General features: G+C 40.5%; 1 protein-coding gene across 2 annotated transcripts in view; it reads left to right on the top strand.

Annotated features, from left to right (window-relative positions):
• Nucleotides 1-16,049, top strand: part of COL27A1 (collagen type XXVII alpha 1 chain) — a 477,424-nt gene that overhangs the window by 161,500 nt on the left and 299,875 nt on the right. For both annotated transcript variants that reach the window (XM_077283906.1, XM_077283905.1), the window contains exons 15-16: nucleotides 5,022-5,075; nucleotides 8,506-8,550. In XM_077283906.1, coding sequence (XP_077140021.1) covers nucleotides 5,022-5,075; nucleotides 8,506-8,550 — 99 coding nt within the window. The remainder of the gene's footprint in view (nucleotides 1-5,021; nucleotides 5,076-8,505; nucleotides 8,551-16,049) is intronic.

The raw sequence follows: 16,049 nt of genomic DNA, 5'->3' as shown, positions 1-16,049 counted from the left end.
TTGGGGCTCGATAGTAGCTGCATAGGGTTAACACTACTTTTTTTACCACACTTGTAGATTAAATAAATTCTTTTTTTATATAGAAAATAAGCATTTAACAATCACTTCCTCAGTTAATCTAAAAGAGTTTAATAAACCCGAGCGCTGCCCATACTGTACATAAACACAGCAATCAATGGGCTTAGTGCTGGTCATTAACATATGTTATTTCTGTAAATTGAATATTCATTCTGTTCATGCCTATGGTAATTAGGGGCGCAGGACTCCTCTTTCCTAAATATTGGCACAAGAACCATCGTCGCTGATTTGGGTGACAGTTTGTCTCCAAGGCCGAATTCCATTTGTCCAAAGCATTTGTGGATGTCCGCAGGTGGCTTGTTCCCAAAAAAAATTCTTATTTAAAGCAGGCAATTGATGTAACGTGAGCTCTATGTGGTTGTAAATAGCTGGGGTCCGTCCTGTATAAACAGGAGCCTGAAGAGGCCTTTATACCAGGCAGCACAATGAGCAGGCTTGTTGTACCATGCGCACAGAGCCGCTTTCCTGGCTCCGAGCTCCAGAGCTCAGAAGTTTGGCTCGGCTATGTAACCTTCCATGGACTCCGGATGATTCACAAAGCTCCGCTCTGTAATTCACAGGCTTCTGTTTGACGGCTTTACCTGATCTCTTGATGCTGGTAAGCACGCCATAGAGTAGCCGTGTATGTATTCTCACTCTAGGATATGATGCAAGCATGCCAATCTTGTCAGCAGGCAGTTCTTAAAGTTGATGTGAAAATGAGCAAGCGTGACAATCTGAAAGATTTTGACAAGGGCCACATTTGTGGGTTGTACCCAGTAGGCTGTGATTAGGAACTACCAAAAGTGGTCCATTGGAGGCAAGACTGAGACAGAGTCATGGGCTTCCAAGGCTAGTTGACATTTTTTGGGAGTAGCAACAAAGCAAAAGAGTCACTGCAGCACAGTGTGATGGAAATAGTCCTCCTGATTGTGATAGAGAGGTGTCAGGACATGCAGAGCATCGCAGCTTGTTGTGTATGGGGCTCCCGACTAAAAGCCATTCCTGGACAAGAGGGGAACAAATCCACAGCAGTGTCGGCTAAGTGCAGCTCGCAGACCTCTAAGACCCATCCTGTTTACAGTTAAAAACAGTTATTCATGCATTTCATCTACTAGAAAATTAAATAGATTAGTAAAGTGATGCACATGTACATGGGATTGAAGAATATGAAGGGTTTATAGGTAAGAATCCCATTTTTTTTCCTTTTAATTGCATACAAGAGCGCCTTGACATACAATCATTGCCACTAGAAATGATCACTGGAAAGACTTGCACTGAATTCATGAGTGTGTGAGGAGGTGAGCAATATGCCTACCTTGTTATTTTATAACAGCCCATGTCTTAGAAAAATAAAAGTAATGTCAGTTATGTCAACCCTTTTAGGGTCATTACACACACACAAGTTATCAAACTATCCATAGAATAGGGAGTAACTTGCTGATCACTGTGTGCTTGAGTGTTGGGTCCCACGATAAAGGCTGTGATTCTTGGGATCTGAGCTCTGCAGCCCAGTCTTGAATACAGCAGAGATGCTCTGCCTCCACTCTATTCGTTGTCTATGGAAATGCCAGAAATGGCCTACTACAGTCCTATAGACAATGAATGGAACAGAGGTAAAGCATACACACCTCCACACAGGATGGGGCTGAAGACCCTCAATCTCAAGATCGCAGTTGAAGCCCCTCTTATCAGCATGTCATTCCTTGTGTCATGGATTGGAGATAAATGGATTCTCCCAGAAAATATAAGTTAACTTTTCTGTAAGTGTTTGGAGAGGAAACTGAAGTAGTAAGATTTTGTTATTTTTGAACGTCGGGCACCAATTTGCTGTTGTCAGTCTGGCTCTTGGCTAAAAGCTAGAGGGCAATATTGAGCTAAAATATGCAATTTATAGGGTCTTTTACAGCTGCTCATATTCCAGACCCCATTGACATAGCGACACTTGTAAGGTTATTTTTTCTGTGTATTTAGCCCATACAAGCAATGCATGCCACTTACAGTAGTTATTCCAGTCAAATCATGGTATATCGCAAACATGAAAACAAGAAATGCTGTGAAGATATAACTACTATATGCCATGAGACGTGCTCGCGTGATTCAAGACCTAAATATTTTTGTCTGAAAAGCCATTAAAAGTCAACTTCATCTCCAATGCTGCTAACCACAACAGAGGAGGATAAAGCGGCTCACTTCATCTGTATGGATGCAAATAATATCACAGCTGGGAGCGTGCAAGCCTGCGGAGAGCTGTGCCCCTAGACGGTCCCCAAACCTTTCAGTAGATCAAGTCTCCAGGACAATACAGGGTCTACTGATCATATCTGCCCCAGGCTTGCTGAAAAAATGAATGGGCACAGATCAAGTTTCTTTGATCTTTCGCCCCCTCCTGCTCCGCTTCAGTTCCTACTAGTCAGCGGTAGTAGAGCCAGGTAGCTAACAGACAAGAGGAGCCTTCTACGCTGGTCATAGGAAGCTCTTTCAGAATATGAACTACCCTTGGCTCTCAGCCCGTCCTCAAACCACTGTACTCAGATGGGAAGATCTCCCGTGCAGATAAAATAATAGTTGGAGACCTCATTTACAGCTGGGCCATAGGAAGTGCAGAGATGAGAGGCTGAAGAGATTCTGTTTAACTATTGAATTGCCATTTATCACATTTTATTACCACGAATGGTTTGCGCTATTTATTGATAGTCATTGATTGTTAGATTTCCAGTGCTGTGTTTTTTGTTTGTTTGTTTTTTCAGTGATTCTTTTAATATTGTTGCTCTTAGTAATGTAGATGTAATTTGGGGTATTTGCAATGTAGTGCTGCAATATTACCAATAAGACAGATTTCCAAATCCCCATACACAATATTTGGAGGTCACTGTAATATAAGAATCATCTCCTGGAAATCTGTGTTATTGTAAATAAGACAGATTTCCAAATCCCCATACACAATATTTGGGGGTCACTGTAATATAAGAATCATCTCCTGGAAATCTGTGTTATTATAATACCATGAATAGACAACAGGAGAGATTCACTAAAACTCTTTTACACAGATCAAAGTAAAGAAGCCTTAAAACGCAAGGTAATTGTGAACGAGCATTGTTAAAAACGCTCTTTTTGCTAATATCTTGCTGTGTAAACAGGCTGCCGATCACCCTATGAAAGAGCAAAACGTTCGTTCATCTGTTGAGACGATCTATTATGCAAAATTATGTTAAAAAATCATCATGGTAAATCATAAGAAATTAAAAGAATTGGAGTACTCACCCAGATCCTTCTTGATTTTATTCCATGGTAAAACGTGATATCAAACCATATTAAAGTGCGGAGTGCAGGTAGCAGGGGAGTCTGACAGACAAGCTCTCTCATCTGCATAGCTCCCCTGCTAACTGAAACGCCGCACTTTAATATGGTTTGATGTCACGTTTTACCATGGAATAAAATTGCACATCAAGAAGGATCTGGGTGAGTGCTCCAATTCTTTCAATTTCTTATGATTTACCTTGATGTTTTCTATGTGAATGCACCACACCCTACCGATATCCTAAGGAGGCATATTGAGGTATGAACCAGTGAATATTGCTTATTTTCAGCAACTAGTGCCTAATTTTCTTTTTACAAATAAAAGATCATCATGCTTATCGTTGATCGTCCTATGTAAACAGGACTCGCGCTGCCGAGAACCATGGCAGTCTATGTGCACTGAGAAATCTAGTATAGCTTGCTCAGTGCGCATCGTTGACTTTGGTCAGTCAAACAACCACCGATCAGTAAAAGTTTACTCATTGGTGATTGTATTGTGCTGCTGGTAGGTCCATGTAAGTGGCCCTTTAGGCTAGAAATCTAGATGATCTTAAAATGCCCAAAATTTATCAGAGTATCTCAAGCTGTTTGCGAAATTTGGGGCATCTTTGAACTGTCCAGTCACAGCTTACACCATCTATTGACTGGCTTGCTTTATTGTATTAAATCTCAGCCCAGGTACACAGCGCAGTTCAGCATAGTTTTGTTGAATGTGATTGCAATTTAGTGCAAGACTTTTGCGTTGAAGAAAGTATATAAAACACCAAATACATGTGCTGCAAGGTGTAAAATAATTTTTTTGTGCTCATTAAGCCAATTTTCTAGTGGATGTAGCTTTGTTAATTAGACAGACTTTTTTTACTAGCTTTATTTCTTTTGTAGTACTCTTAATACGTCTTCCATTTCTTCCCTTGTATTTGGGAGGTTACCTTTCCTATGGAAGCAGTGGCCTACACACATACCTTTCACAGATGGCGTGATGTTCATACTCTACCTTATGGTGCCCATTGTGCTCTATATTAAGTTGATGTTGTTCTATTTGGATGGTTTCACACATTGAAATTTCACGGGCTGAGCATGGACTGCAATGTCCAGCCCGGAGTCTGGTCTCCTCTACCAAACCAACAACCTCAGTTATTCTTTTGAGGCTGTTGAATTTGGGTAAAAAAATCCACAGCTGGTGGATATTGCGGTCAGTGAAAGTCGGATGTGTGAAACCAACCTTCTGGTGGATATACAATGTGGGTGTTAAACTAATGATCATGTGGTGAATAATCATTCCATTGGTGCAGCCAAGCACATTTTAGTCTGTGTTGGTCTGCTGAAAACAAAGCATTGCTCATATATTTTAATGATACCCAGAGGGTTGATGATTTTTCTGAGAAAATGTTTTAATGGCCTTTCTTCCAGTGAAATTTTATAAACGGACAATGATTTTTACCAACTGATCTTGGAGTATAATGTGTATGGCTGCGACCATTGTTCCCCAGCCGATCATTCGTTCAGTGGTCACTTAGTCATCAACCTGTTTGCATTTAATGGGTTTGATTGCCTTGTACTATTATTTAATTCAGATTTCTATAAATCAAACCTTACCAATTTGTTGTCTGCTTTGTACTCTGTAAATCTTTTCTGAAAACGCTATTGTTTCCCGCTCTTTTCAGGGTGACATGGGTGCTATTGGACCTATAGGCTTTATGGGACCCAAAGGTTTAAAGGTAAGCGCCCACTTTTGAAAATGATTTTTGGTCAAACTGTTAGCAACCAAATATATCCACATGTGTTGTTATAAAGTATCCTATATGAACCTATGTAGAGGAGGGAATGGACACTGCAGATTGGAAATGTGATGGAACGTCCCTGGGTTTTTATACTTGAACTCTTCATACAACACAGGACATTTCTTTAATGTACATCTGTCATTTTGGGGGCTACATCTCTTCCTAAAATGGCCACCGGTGCCAGGACTAGTCTGTGATAAATCTATGTAAAGTAATAGTATCATATTAAAGGGAACCTGCCGGGTTCTTTAGCCCTTCAAATTGCCTCTATCTCTGAACTTTTAGCCCAAATGTTAACTTCTGTGATAAAACATTTTTTTCCCATCGCCATATGCTTTGCTTCACATAAAGTAGTTTGCTTCAGACATTGATCAGGTAACTTTCATTGTTCCAACTGATATCATCATCTTGAAGCGTGGTGTGTTCTCCTTTCTTGCTCAGGAGGGCACTTTTTTTGAGAGGACGCGGCCAGTGGAGAGGATGTCAACCACACCTAAGGGCATCAGATTAGTCTGCTTAAAGCATAGTCCACCTGTCCAGTCTTACCTAATTAGCATATGACGAGCGTTACATTTAACAGGTGGTTTAGCACAAAGCAAATATTTGGGACATGAAATGCAGAAATAGGCCTATGTAATCTATTGATGGCGGTTTGGGGGCTTAACGGAACTGACTGAATAACAACAGTTTACTGGTTAATACTCACCGTGAAAATGGATTTATCTAGTTAAGAAAATTCCTTCCATGTGTTTAGAATAGTAAGTTCTACCACTTACTGAAACACTGTAATAATCCAAGCTGCCATCTTCATCTATAAGCATCGGTGGGTCCTGGCAGCACCATATCTAGCTTCTGTTTGTGTCATCGGTGCTGTGTGTGAACTGGGCTGGCTCTTTTCAATAGGTTTGCCAGCTCCCTTCTCTGTCTGTGCATTTGTTGTGACAAAGAAGGGGGCTGACTTTAGTATCAAGCACAACCCAGAAATGGAGCTGATATTTTCAGATCAGCGCACACCATTGATGATTGACATATATTAGTAAGTTCTATAGCTTGCTCTTTTAATAACATTTAATATGTGGAGAACACTGGTGAAGAAGTGGCGTTCTCCATGGCTTGTGGTATAGGGGAGTGTGGTGTTCAATGAGTGACTTGTCACACCCAGCTCTGAAGATGTCTTTGAGGTCTATGACTGGGAGCAGAGGATGATGTACATGTCATGAACATGTAGAGCAAAAGGGAAAAGCAGAGGATGGAGTGGTCTGTGCCGGCCTCTGGCTCATTGAACCCACAATGCTTTTTTTGTAGCCCTTAATCTCTGTATGCAAAATTTTGCAGACTAAAGATACACCTTAGCTAGCGATTAGCTCTTTCTCACATGTCCCCTCACCCCTATGCACTTGAATGCTTGATACGGCTAAGCATGCATGTGCTCTCCATAGGCTGAGGTGAGTAAGCCGCTGCCGGATTTCTGATACTTCCTTTCAGTAGCATCCTGTCTCGGGAGAGATTCTTCTGTCATGTGTATGGGGGTCATTAGATAAATACACCGAACTGATTTGTCAGGTGAGTGGAAGTTGTATTCACCTAATGACATGAAATACACTGTGTTCAGAATTATTAGGCAAGTTGTATTTTAGAGGATTATTTTTATTATTGATCAACAACTATGTTCTCAATCAACCCAAAAGACTCATAAATATCAAAGCTTAATATTTTTGGAAGTTGGAGTGGGTTTTTTTTGTTTTTAGATTTGGCTATCATAGGAGGATATCTGTTTGTGCAGGTAACTATTACTGTGCAGAATTATTAGGCAACTTAATAAAAACCAAATATATTCCGATCTCACTTGTTTATTTTCAACAGGTAAACCAATATAACTGCACAAAATTTAGAACTAAACATTTCTGACATGCAAAAACAAAACCTCAAAAAATTAGTGACCAATATAGCCATCTTTCTTTATGATGACACTCAGCAGCCTTCCATCCATAGATTCTGTCAGTTGCTTGATCTGTTTACGACCAACATTGCGTGCAGCAGCCACCACAGCCTCCCAGACACTGTTCCGAGAGGTGGACTGTTTTCCCTCCCTGTAGATCTCACATTTTATGAGGGACTACAGGTTCTCTATGGGGTTCAGATCAGGTGAACAAGGGGGCCATGCCATTATTTTTTCTTCTTTGAGACCTTTACTGGCCAGCCACGCTGTGGAGTAGTTGCAGGCATGTGATGGAGCATTGTCCTGCATGAAAATCATGTTTTTCTTGAACGATACCGACTTCTTCCTGTACCACTGCTTGAAGAGGTTGTCTTCCAGAAACTGGCAGTAGGTCTGGGAGTTGAGCTTCACTCCATCCTCAACCCGAAAAGGTCCCACAAGTTCATCTTTGATGATACCAGCCCATACCAGTACCCCACCTCCACCTTGCTGGCGTCTGAGTCGGAGTGGAGCTCTCTGTCCTTTACTGATCCAGCCTCTGGCCCATCAAGAGTCACTCTCATTTCATCATTCCATAAAACCTTTGAAAAGTCAGTCTTAAGATATTTCTTGGCCCAGTCTTGACGTTTTATCTTATGTTTGTTGTTCAAAGGTGGTCATTTTTCAGCCTTCCTTACCTTGGCCATGTCCCTGAGTATCGCACACCTTGTGCTTTTTGTTACTCCAGTAACGTTACAGCTCTGAAATATGGCAAAACTGGTGGCAAATGGCAATCTCACATGTAAAGCGCCATGGAATAAATGGCGCTGTAATAATAAATAATAATAATAGCACCATGGAATAAATGGCGCTGTAATAATAAATAATAATAATTTGGCAGCTTCACGCTTGAGTTTCCTCAATTCATGGGCTATTTTGCGCCTTCTTTTGCCCAACACGCTTCTTGCGACCCTGTTTGCTATTTGCCATGGAACGTTTGATCGGTGATCACGCTTCAAAAGTTTGGCAATTTCAAGACTGCTGCATCCCTCTGCAAGACATCTCACAATTTTGGACTTTTCAGAGCCCGTCAAATCTCTCTTCTGACCCACTTTGCCAAAGGAAAAGACGTTGCCTAATAATTAAGCACACCTTATATAGGGTTTTGATGTAATTAGACAACACCCCTCCTCATTACAGAGATGCACATCACCTGATGTACTTAATAGGTAGTTGTCTCTCAAGCCTGAACAGCTTGGAGTAGGACAACATGTATAAAAAGTATCATGTGATCAAAATACAACTTGCCTAATAATTCTGCACACAGTGTATGGTACAGTTAATCTGGGGATTTTACTAAAATGTTTATTATATTTTAACTTCAGAATTGAAGTATATTTCACCTAATTACTGTCCTATTTACATATTAGCTCTCGCACTGTTTTGCAGGGGCTGCCGGGGAACGCAGGAGAATCTGGACTGAAAGGTGATAAGGTGACCAGAATACTCCCTTTACTGCATTGTGTTCTGCATGCAAAGACTCCAGTATCTCAGTATCTTTCTCCCTCTGTATTACATCCTTCTACCCTGTAGTCAGTTTACAGAGTGATCACTCACCTCAGCAGGTAAAAGTCTGCAGAATCATGTGGGACCAGTATTGTCCACCATTGTGTATTGTCCACCTCCATCCACCCGTTGCATAGTAAATGATACAATTTGGCTTTAGCTTTGGTCTCTTTGGCCAGTTCTGCTGTCAGAGGCATACTTTTTTTTCCCCAAAAGTGAGGAACTTCTTCCTTCTTGTAAGATAAATCCACTCATACATGTAAGCTTAGATATGTTTAGACAGAATTTTGACTGTATGTTGTTCTGTAATGGCGGCCATACACATTAATTGAATGTCGGGTGATCATCCAATGTATATGGAGATGTCCATAGTGTCCTCTGATGGCTGGGTGAAAATAAGATCAGGCATGTTGAATTTCAACATGCCTATCCTTGTGTTTTCACTAGAGAGAATAGGTTTTTTGGCAGTGACTTATATTTCTGTCCCTTTGATTATTAAGAACATAGGCATATTCGGCCAAAAGGAAATCAAATCGCATTCACACAACCATTGTTAGTTTTTATTTGCCCCCCCCCCCCCCCTCCCCAAATGTCTGGGTTATGTTTATTAATTTTTCTGGCTAATGAAATCTATTTCCATCAGTAAGTACTATCATTTGTCACCACAGACATACTAAGCATTTCTTAGACTGAAGAAGTGTTTAATTACAAAAAAGATGAAAATAGATGTTCCGTTTCCATTTGATTTTGGAGCCAAGTCACGAGTCTGTGACCTGGGAGCAGTGCCAAGGAACCTGTAGTGTAAGCGTAGTATATAGCGTACGCTGGGGAGTGGCTAGAAGCAGATGACGCAGCTGATGATGACACACGGCATAGTCTCATAAAGGACTTTTTTGGACAACATCCAGAATGTGATGTTCCTGTCCAAAAGCATGTAAGAATTTTTGTGGTCTTTTGCGGTTTGTTTTCGGTTCTTGGTTACCTCTCATCTTTTCCTACCAGCAAATTATAAGCATATTCCAGGACTTCTCTCTTCTTCTACAGCCTTCTATATTATGAAAGGCACTGTAGGGTCACTAAACCTTTTATGTTGCCAATTTATTGTGGTTGATACACCCAGAAGTCACTCTACTAAAACAAGATGTGACATTTATGACCTTGTAAAATCTGAGAGAAATTCCTGTGATCTTCTGAGGTTCCAGCCAACTCTCCTTTATCTGTGGAGCTGGAAACATGGTCCATTGAACAAATTTAAGCAGGGTACAGAATCCCCAAAAAAACAACTATATTGAGGGACTAGAGCTGGAAATATTTGGAGTCTACTTTGATGAACTGAGATAGATATGGATATAGATCGGGTGAAATAAGTATTGAATAAAACACCAATTTTCTAAGTAAATATATTTTTAAAGGTGCTAATGACATGAAATTCTCACCAGTTATGTGTAATAATGAGAAATTACACAGGGAAAAAGTACTGAACACCTGAAGAAAGAGAGGAACAAAATACCATGGAAAGTCATGACAACAACTAAAATCTATCAGTAATTAGAAAAAAGGTGTCTCATTACCAAGGTGCCTCACAAGAAACATCTCATGTTGGGTAAAACCAGTGAGCTGTCTCAAAACATACTGATGGCATTGGTTACAGAAGAATGTCTAAACAACTGAAGTTTCCAGTGACATTGTTAGGGCCATAATCCGGACGTGGAAAGAATATTATTTCACCATAAACAGGCCACGACCAAGTGTTCCCTGCAAAATCGCAGACCGAGAAATGAAAAGAATAAGAGAAGTTGTCCAAGAGCCAAAGGCCACCTATTGAGGGTAACAGAAAGACCTGGAATCAGCAGGTAAAATTGTTTCAAAGAAAACAATAAGTAATGCACTCAACCTCCATGGCCTGTATGCACGGTCACCACGCAAGACTCCATTGCTGAACAAAGGGCGTGCTCGACAACATTTAGACAAACCTGAGAAATACTAGGAGAATATAATATGGTCAGATAAGACCAAAATTTAACTCTTGGGATTCCATAATACACACCATGTATGGAGGCCAAAAGGCACCTCATATCAACCCAAATATATCATACAAACAGTGAAGTTTGAAGGTGATAACTTCATGGTATGGGGCTGTGTTTCAGCATGCGGCACTGGCAAACATCATGTAGTTGAATGAAGGATTAATGCACAAATGTACGAAGACATTCTTTATAAATATCTGCTGACATCTGCCAGAATGATGAAGATGAAACGAGGGTAGACATTTCAGCAAGACAATAATCCTAAACACACAGCCAAGGAAACTCTGAATTGGTTTCAGAGAAAGAAAATAAAGCTGCTAGAATGGCCGAGCCAATCACCGGACCTGAATCCAGTAGAAAGTCTATGGAAGGAAGTAAAGCTCAGAGTTAATAGTAGGAGCTTTCAGGATTTATGTGGAAGAATGCACCAAAATCACACCTGAGCAATGCCTGAGACTTTCTCCATGCAGGAGGCGTCTGAAAGCTGCCATGACCAACAAAGGCTTTTGTACGAAACATTCAATAAAGTTCAGTAAGTGTTCAATACTTTTTCCCTGTGTTATTTCTCAGTATTACACATAATTTATGGACATATATGGTTTTACCTCTTTGCCTGCGTGGATTGGATGTTTTTACTGACACCTGGTGAGAATTTCATGTCAATAGCCCCTTTAGAAATATATTTACTTAGACAATTATATATATATATATAAATATATATATATATATATATATATATCACACATATAATATATATTTTTTATTTTATGGATCTATTTGATAATACCCCCACTAGTACACCGTTTCTGCGGTTTAAATGACCGAATGAAAAAACTTAATTAGGGAATAAGTAAACCCACAGTTCGCTATCTGCAAATGCATCTGTAACAATTTTTTTTTTTTTTTTTTTTAACGGTCTAAAGGGTATGTTCACACAATATTTTGGAGTTTTTTTCAGGCTGATTTGGAGCACCTGAAAATGTGCCCAGAGAATGCTAAGGCTTTTGAGTGTCTTTTAACCGCTTCTGGTTCCAAAAAACACCAAGCGGTTAAAAGAATTGGGCATATCACTCTCCAGCCGTTTTCTGCTCCAGTTGGAAGGCTCAGAAGACCCCCCACGTGTTTTTTTTTTTTTTTAGTGCTTTGTCAGCTTATTTGGATGAAAACCCCTAGTGGTTTCTTCTTTTGTTGAATGGTGTTAAAAAAGGCACTAGTTATAATGCTAAAAAACACTGGTAGTCAATAATTGCACAAAAAAAGTGCTAGGAAACAAAAAAAAATCTAAAAAGGAAACATTGAAGGGAAAGAAAAACAAAACCAAAAAAGGTGTATGGGGTTCACCCGCCTGGAAAAGATGTCTGGTGCCATTGTCCCTACCACTAGCCAATTTTTTTTCTGCATCTTGAGGTAATGGTATTATGACACTTGCATTAAAGGTGTATAGCTTTTGCACTGAGGACCAAGAGATTTACACTGCACCTTTGTTTGCCAATGATGTACCATTCCTGCATTAGGTTCGGCAGGGGTTCTACACAATCACTAAATTCTTGATCACTTTCTCCCAACCACAAAAGAGCCTATAGTTTTAGACAACTGTTCCATGGAGATCACTCACATACAGAGGCTTGTTGACCCCCATCTCCTATCAAGGACACAGAGAGAGTTCAGCTCTGAGGTTTTTCTTCATCCTCCTGCTGAGATTACTTAGTGAAATCGGGGCAGCCTTCCATGACTTTTTCCATGTGATTGCCCTCACCGACTCTCATGAATTTGGAGATAATTATGGGTCTTTTACTATTCTACATCTCTGGCTCCTGCTTTTGGCACTGTTTACTGTTTTCCTATCTTAGGGTCCTTGGACTATGTTCTTCTAAGCTACATTCATCTCAAGTAGTAGCAGTAAGATAGAAAGTGACTATCATTTCATATCTGCTTTCTACATAGCTGCTAGTAGAGAGGGGGGAAAAGGGCAGCGTTGCAGTCTAATTTTTCCCCCCATTAACCCATGAATCATGTCTTGGTTGTTCACTTTCAATTGGATACAAATGTGAGACAGAATCAGACAAGAAATAAACGTACCATTGAGAATTCTAACACTTATTGAAACGACATGTTCAGACATCTGCAGAACAGCTAATTGGTAAGGCAGTCATAATTGCAACTATGTGCTAATGTTTACCAGCCGTAACAGTCTGTATTAATGTATCTTTTTGGCTCTTTCAGCATCTTTCATTAAATTTCATATTTTCCTGCCCTCATCTTCTATCATTAAGCCAGTAAAGATATTAGAAGCTTCAAGAGAAACTTTTATCTTTTTTCACTGAATAATTTTCTATGGAAGGAAATTTATTATTGAATTGCGTGTGATGTACAGTACAGACCAAAAGTTTGGACACACCTTCTGATTTAAAGATTTTTCTGTATTTTCATGACTATGAATATTGTAATTTCCCACTGAAGGCATCAAAACTATTAATTAACACATGCGGAATTATATACTTAACAAAAAAGTGTGAAACAACTGAAAATGTGTCTTACAGTATATTCTAGGTTCTTCAAAGTAGCCACCTTTTGCTTTGATGACTGCTTTGCACACTCTTGGCATTTTCTTGATGAGCTTCAAGAGGTAGTCACCGGAAATTGTTTTCACTTCACAGGTGTGCCCAGTCAGGTTTAATAAGTGGGAATTCTTGCCTTATAAATGGAGTTTGGACCATCAGTTGTGTTGTGCAGAAGTCTGGTGGATACACAGCTGATAGTCCTACTGAATAGACTGTTACAATTTGTTTTATGGCAAGAAAAAAGCAGCTAAGTAAAGAAAAACGAGTGGCCATCATTACTTTAAGAAATGAAGGTCAGTCAGTCAGAAAAATTGGGAAAACTTTGAAAGTGTCCCCAAGTGCAGTTGCAAAAACCATCAAGCGCTACAAAGAAACTGGCTCACATGAGGACCGCCCCAGGAAAGGAAGACCAAGAGTCACCTCTGCTTCTGAGGATAAGTTTATCCGAGTCACCAGCCTCAGAAATCGCAGGTTAACAGCAGCTCAGAGACCAGGTCAATGCCACACAGAGTTCTAGCAGCAGACACATCTCTACAACAACTGTTAAGAGGAGACTTTGTGCAGCAGGCCTTCATGGTAAAATAGCTGCTAGGAAACCACTGCTAAGGACAGGCAACAAGCAGAAGAGACTTGTTTGGACTAAAGAACACAAGGAATGGACATTAGACCAGTGGAAATCTGTGCTTTGGTCTGACGAGTCCAAATTTGAGATCTTTGGTTCCAACCACCGTGTCTTTGTGCGACACAGAAAAGGTGAACGGATGGACTCTACATGCCTGGTTCCCACCGTGAAGCATGGAGGAGGAGGTGTCATGGTGTGGGGGTGCTTTGCTGGTGACACTGTTGGGGATTTATTCAAAATTGAAGGCATACTGAACCAGCATGGCTACCACAGCATCGTGCAGCGGCATGCTATTCCATCCGGTTTGCGTTTAGTTGGACCATCATTTATTTTTCAACAGGACAATGACCCCAAACATACCTCCAGGCTGTGTAAGGGCTATTTGACCAAGAAGGAGAGTGATGGGGTGCTATACCAGATGACCTGGCCTCCACAGTCACCAGACCTGAACCCAATCGAGATGGTTTGGGGTGAGCTGGACCGCAGAGTGAAGGCAAAAGGGCCAACAAGTGCTAAGCATCTCTGGGAACTCCTTCAAGATTGTTGGAAGACCATTCCCGGTGACTACCTCTTGAAGCTCATCAAGAGAATGCCAAGAGTGTGCAAAGCAGTCATCAAAGCAAAAGGTGGCTACTTTGAAGAACCTAGAATATAAGACATAATTTTAGTTGTTACACACTTTTTTGTTAAGTATATAATTCCACATGTGTTAATTCATAGTTTTGATGCCTTCAGTGTGAATGTACAATTTTCATAGTCATGAAAATACAGAAAAATCTTTAAATGAGAAAGGGTGTCCAAACTTTTGGTCTGTACTGTATATGAGCTCAATAAGGGCCCATTTGCATAGGCTGATAATCGGGAAAGAGCATTCCTAGGAATCTTCCTGTCCCAATAATTGGGCGGTCTAGAAAGGCTGGTAATTGTTCAACAAATGAGTTAAACCCTCGTTCTTCGAACTGAATCCTTTTAAAAGGGAATCTGTCAGTAGGATCCACCAGCCAAAGTTGTCTAAATGGGCATGTTGGTCATAGAAAGTTTAATAAAGTGATAACTTGATATCTGCGATCCATTATTTTATTCAAGAGTGATCCACATTTTTCTTTACATGTAAATGAGCTGTAAAGATCTATGGGCTGGACATAGATCTCCCACGTAATCTGCCTCCAGAGCTTATTGTAAATGAAAAGGGGTGTTTCCAGTGTGTGAAGTGTAGATCAAGGAGATCAGTCTGTCAGTCATTACATGTCTCACAATGGTATCACCTCCTGTCATTTAAAATAAGCTCTGGAGGCAGACTTTCATGGAGATGTGTCCAGCCCATAGATCTTAACAGCTAATTTACATATTAAGCAAAACATGCATTTCTCTGAAATATGACCTCAGATCACCGATGTCAAGGTTTTATTCAACTTTCTATGACCTGGGTGCCCATGTTGACTGCTTAGTAGAATTGAACCTACTGACAGATTCCCTTTAAGCTTGCTTGAAAATCATTGTTCTCAGCAGTACATCATCAGGTGTAAATAACAGATATGCTGCCTAGAACATGATATTTTATGCACACAGATCGATCTTGTTAGGCTACGTTCACATTTGCGTTGTTGGGCGCAGCATCGGCGACGCAACGCAAAACGCATGCACAACGCAGTGTTTTGTGACGCATGCGTCCAACATTACAAAAATTGACACTTCACTTTTTTTTTTAATCAAAAGACGCATGCGTCGAACAACGCAGGACGACGCAGGCACTTGCGCCCTGGGCGTTTTCTATAGACACTAATGGTTTTTTTGGCGCATTTACGACGCAAGTGCGACGCATGCGTTTTTAAAAAAAATTAGGACGCAGGAAAACTGCAACATGTAGCGTCCCCCTGCGCCCTGTCTTGTGCGTCTATATGACGCATGCATCGTAAAACGCTAGAAAACGCATACCGACGCATGTCCATGCGCCCCCCATTTTAAAGACAGGGGCGCATGACGCATGCGTCGGTATGCGTCGCCGACGCTGCGCCCAACAACGCAAATGTGAACGTAGCCTAAACAGTGTGTATAGAAGTCGTTCTTTCTAAACAGTTTTTTTCATGCGCAGAAAAAAGCTATCTTGCTCACCCTGTAATGTGACCCAAACTCCTGCCCTGTTTGTTACCTTTATTTTTGTTTTATGGCTTTCTGTTCTGCCCCTTGAAGCCATTCTTGAGGTTTGTTATTGTTTTA

The sequence above is a fragment of the Ranitomeya variabilis genome, chromosome 2 (genome assembly GCF_051348905.1).
Source record: "Ranitomeya variabilis isolate aRanVar5 chromosome 2, aRanVar5.hap1, whole genome shotgun sequence".
Lineage (NCBI taxonomy): Eukaryota > Metazoa > Chordata > Amphibia > Anura > Dendrobatidae > Ranitomeya > Ranitomeya variabilis.
The sequence above is the reverse complement of the archived record's forward strand: the minus strand, read 5'-3'. Positions and strand labels throughout refer to the sequence as shown.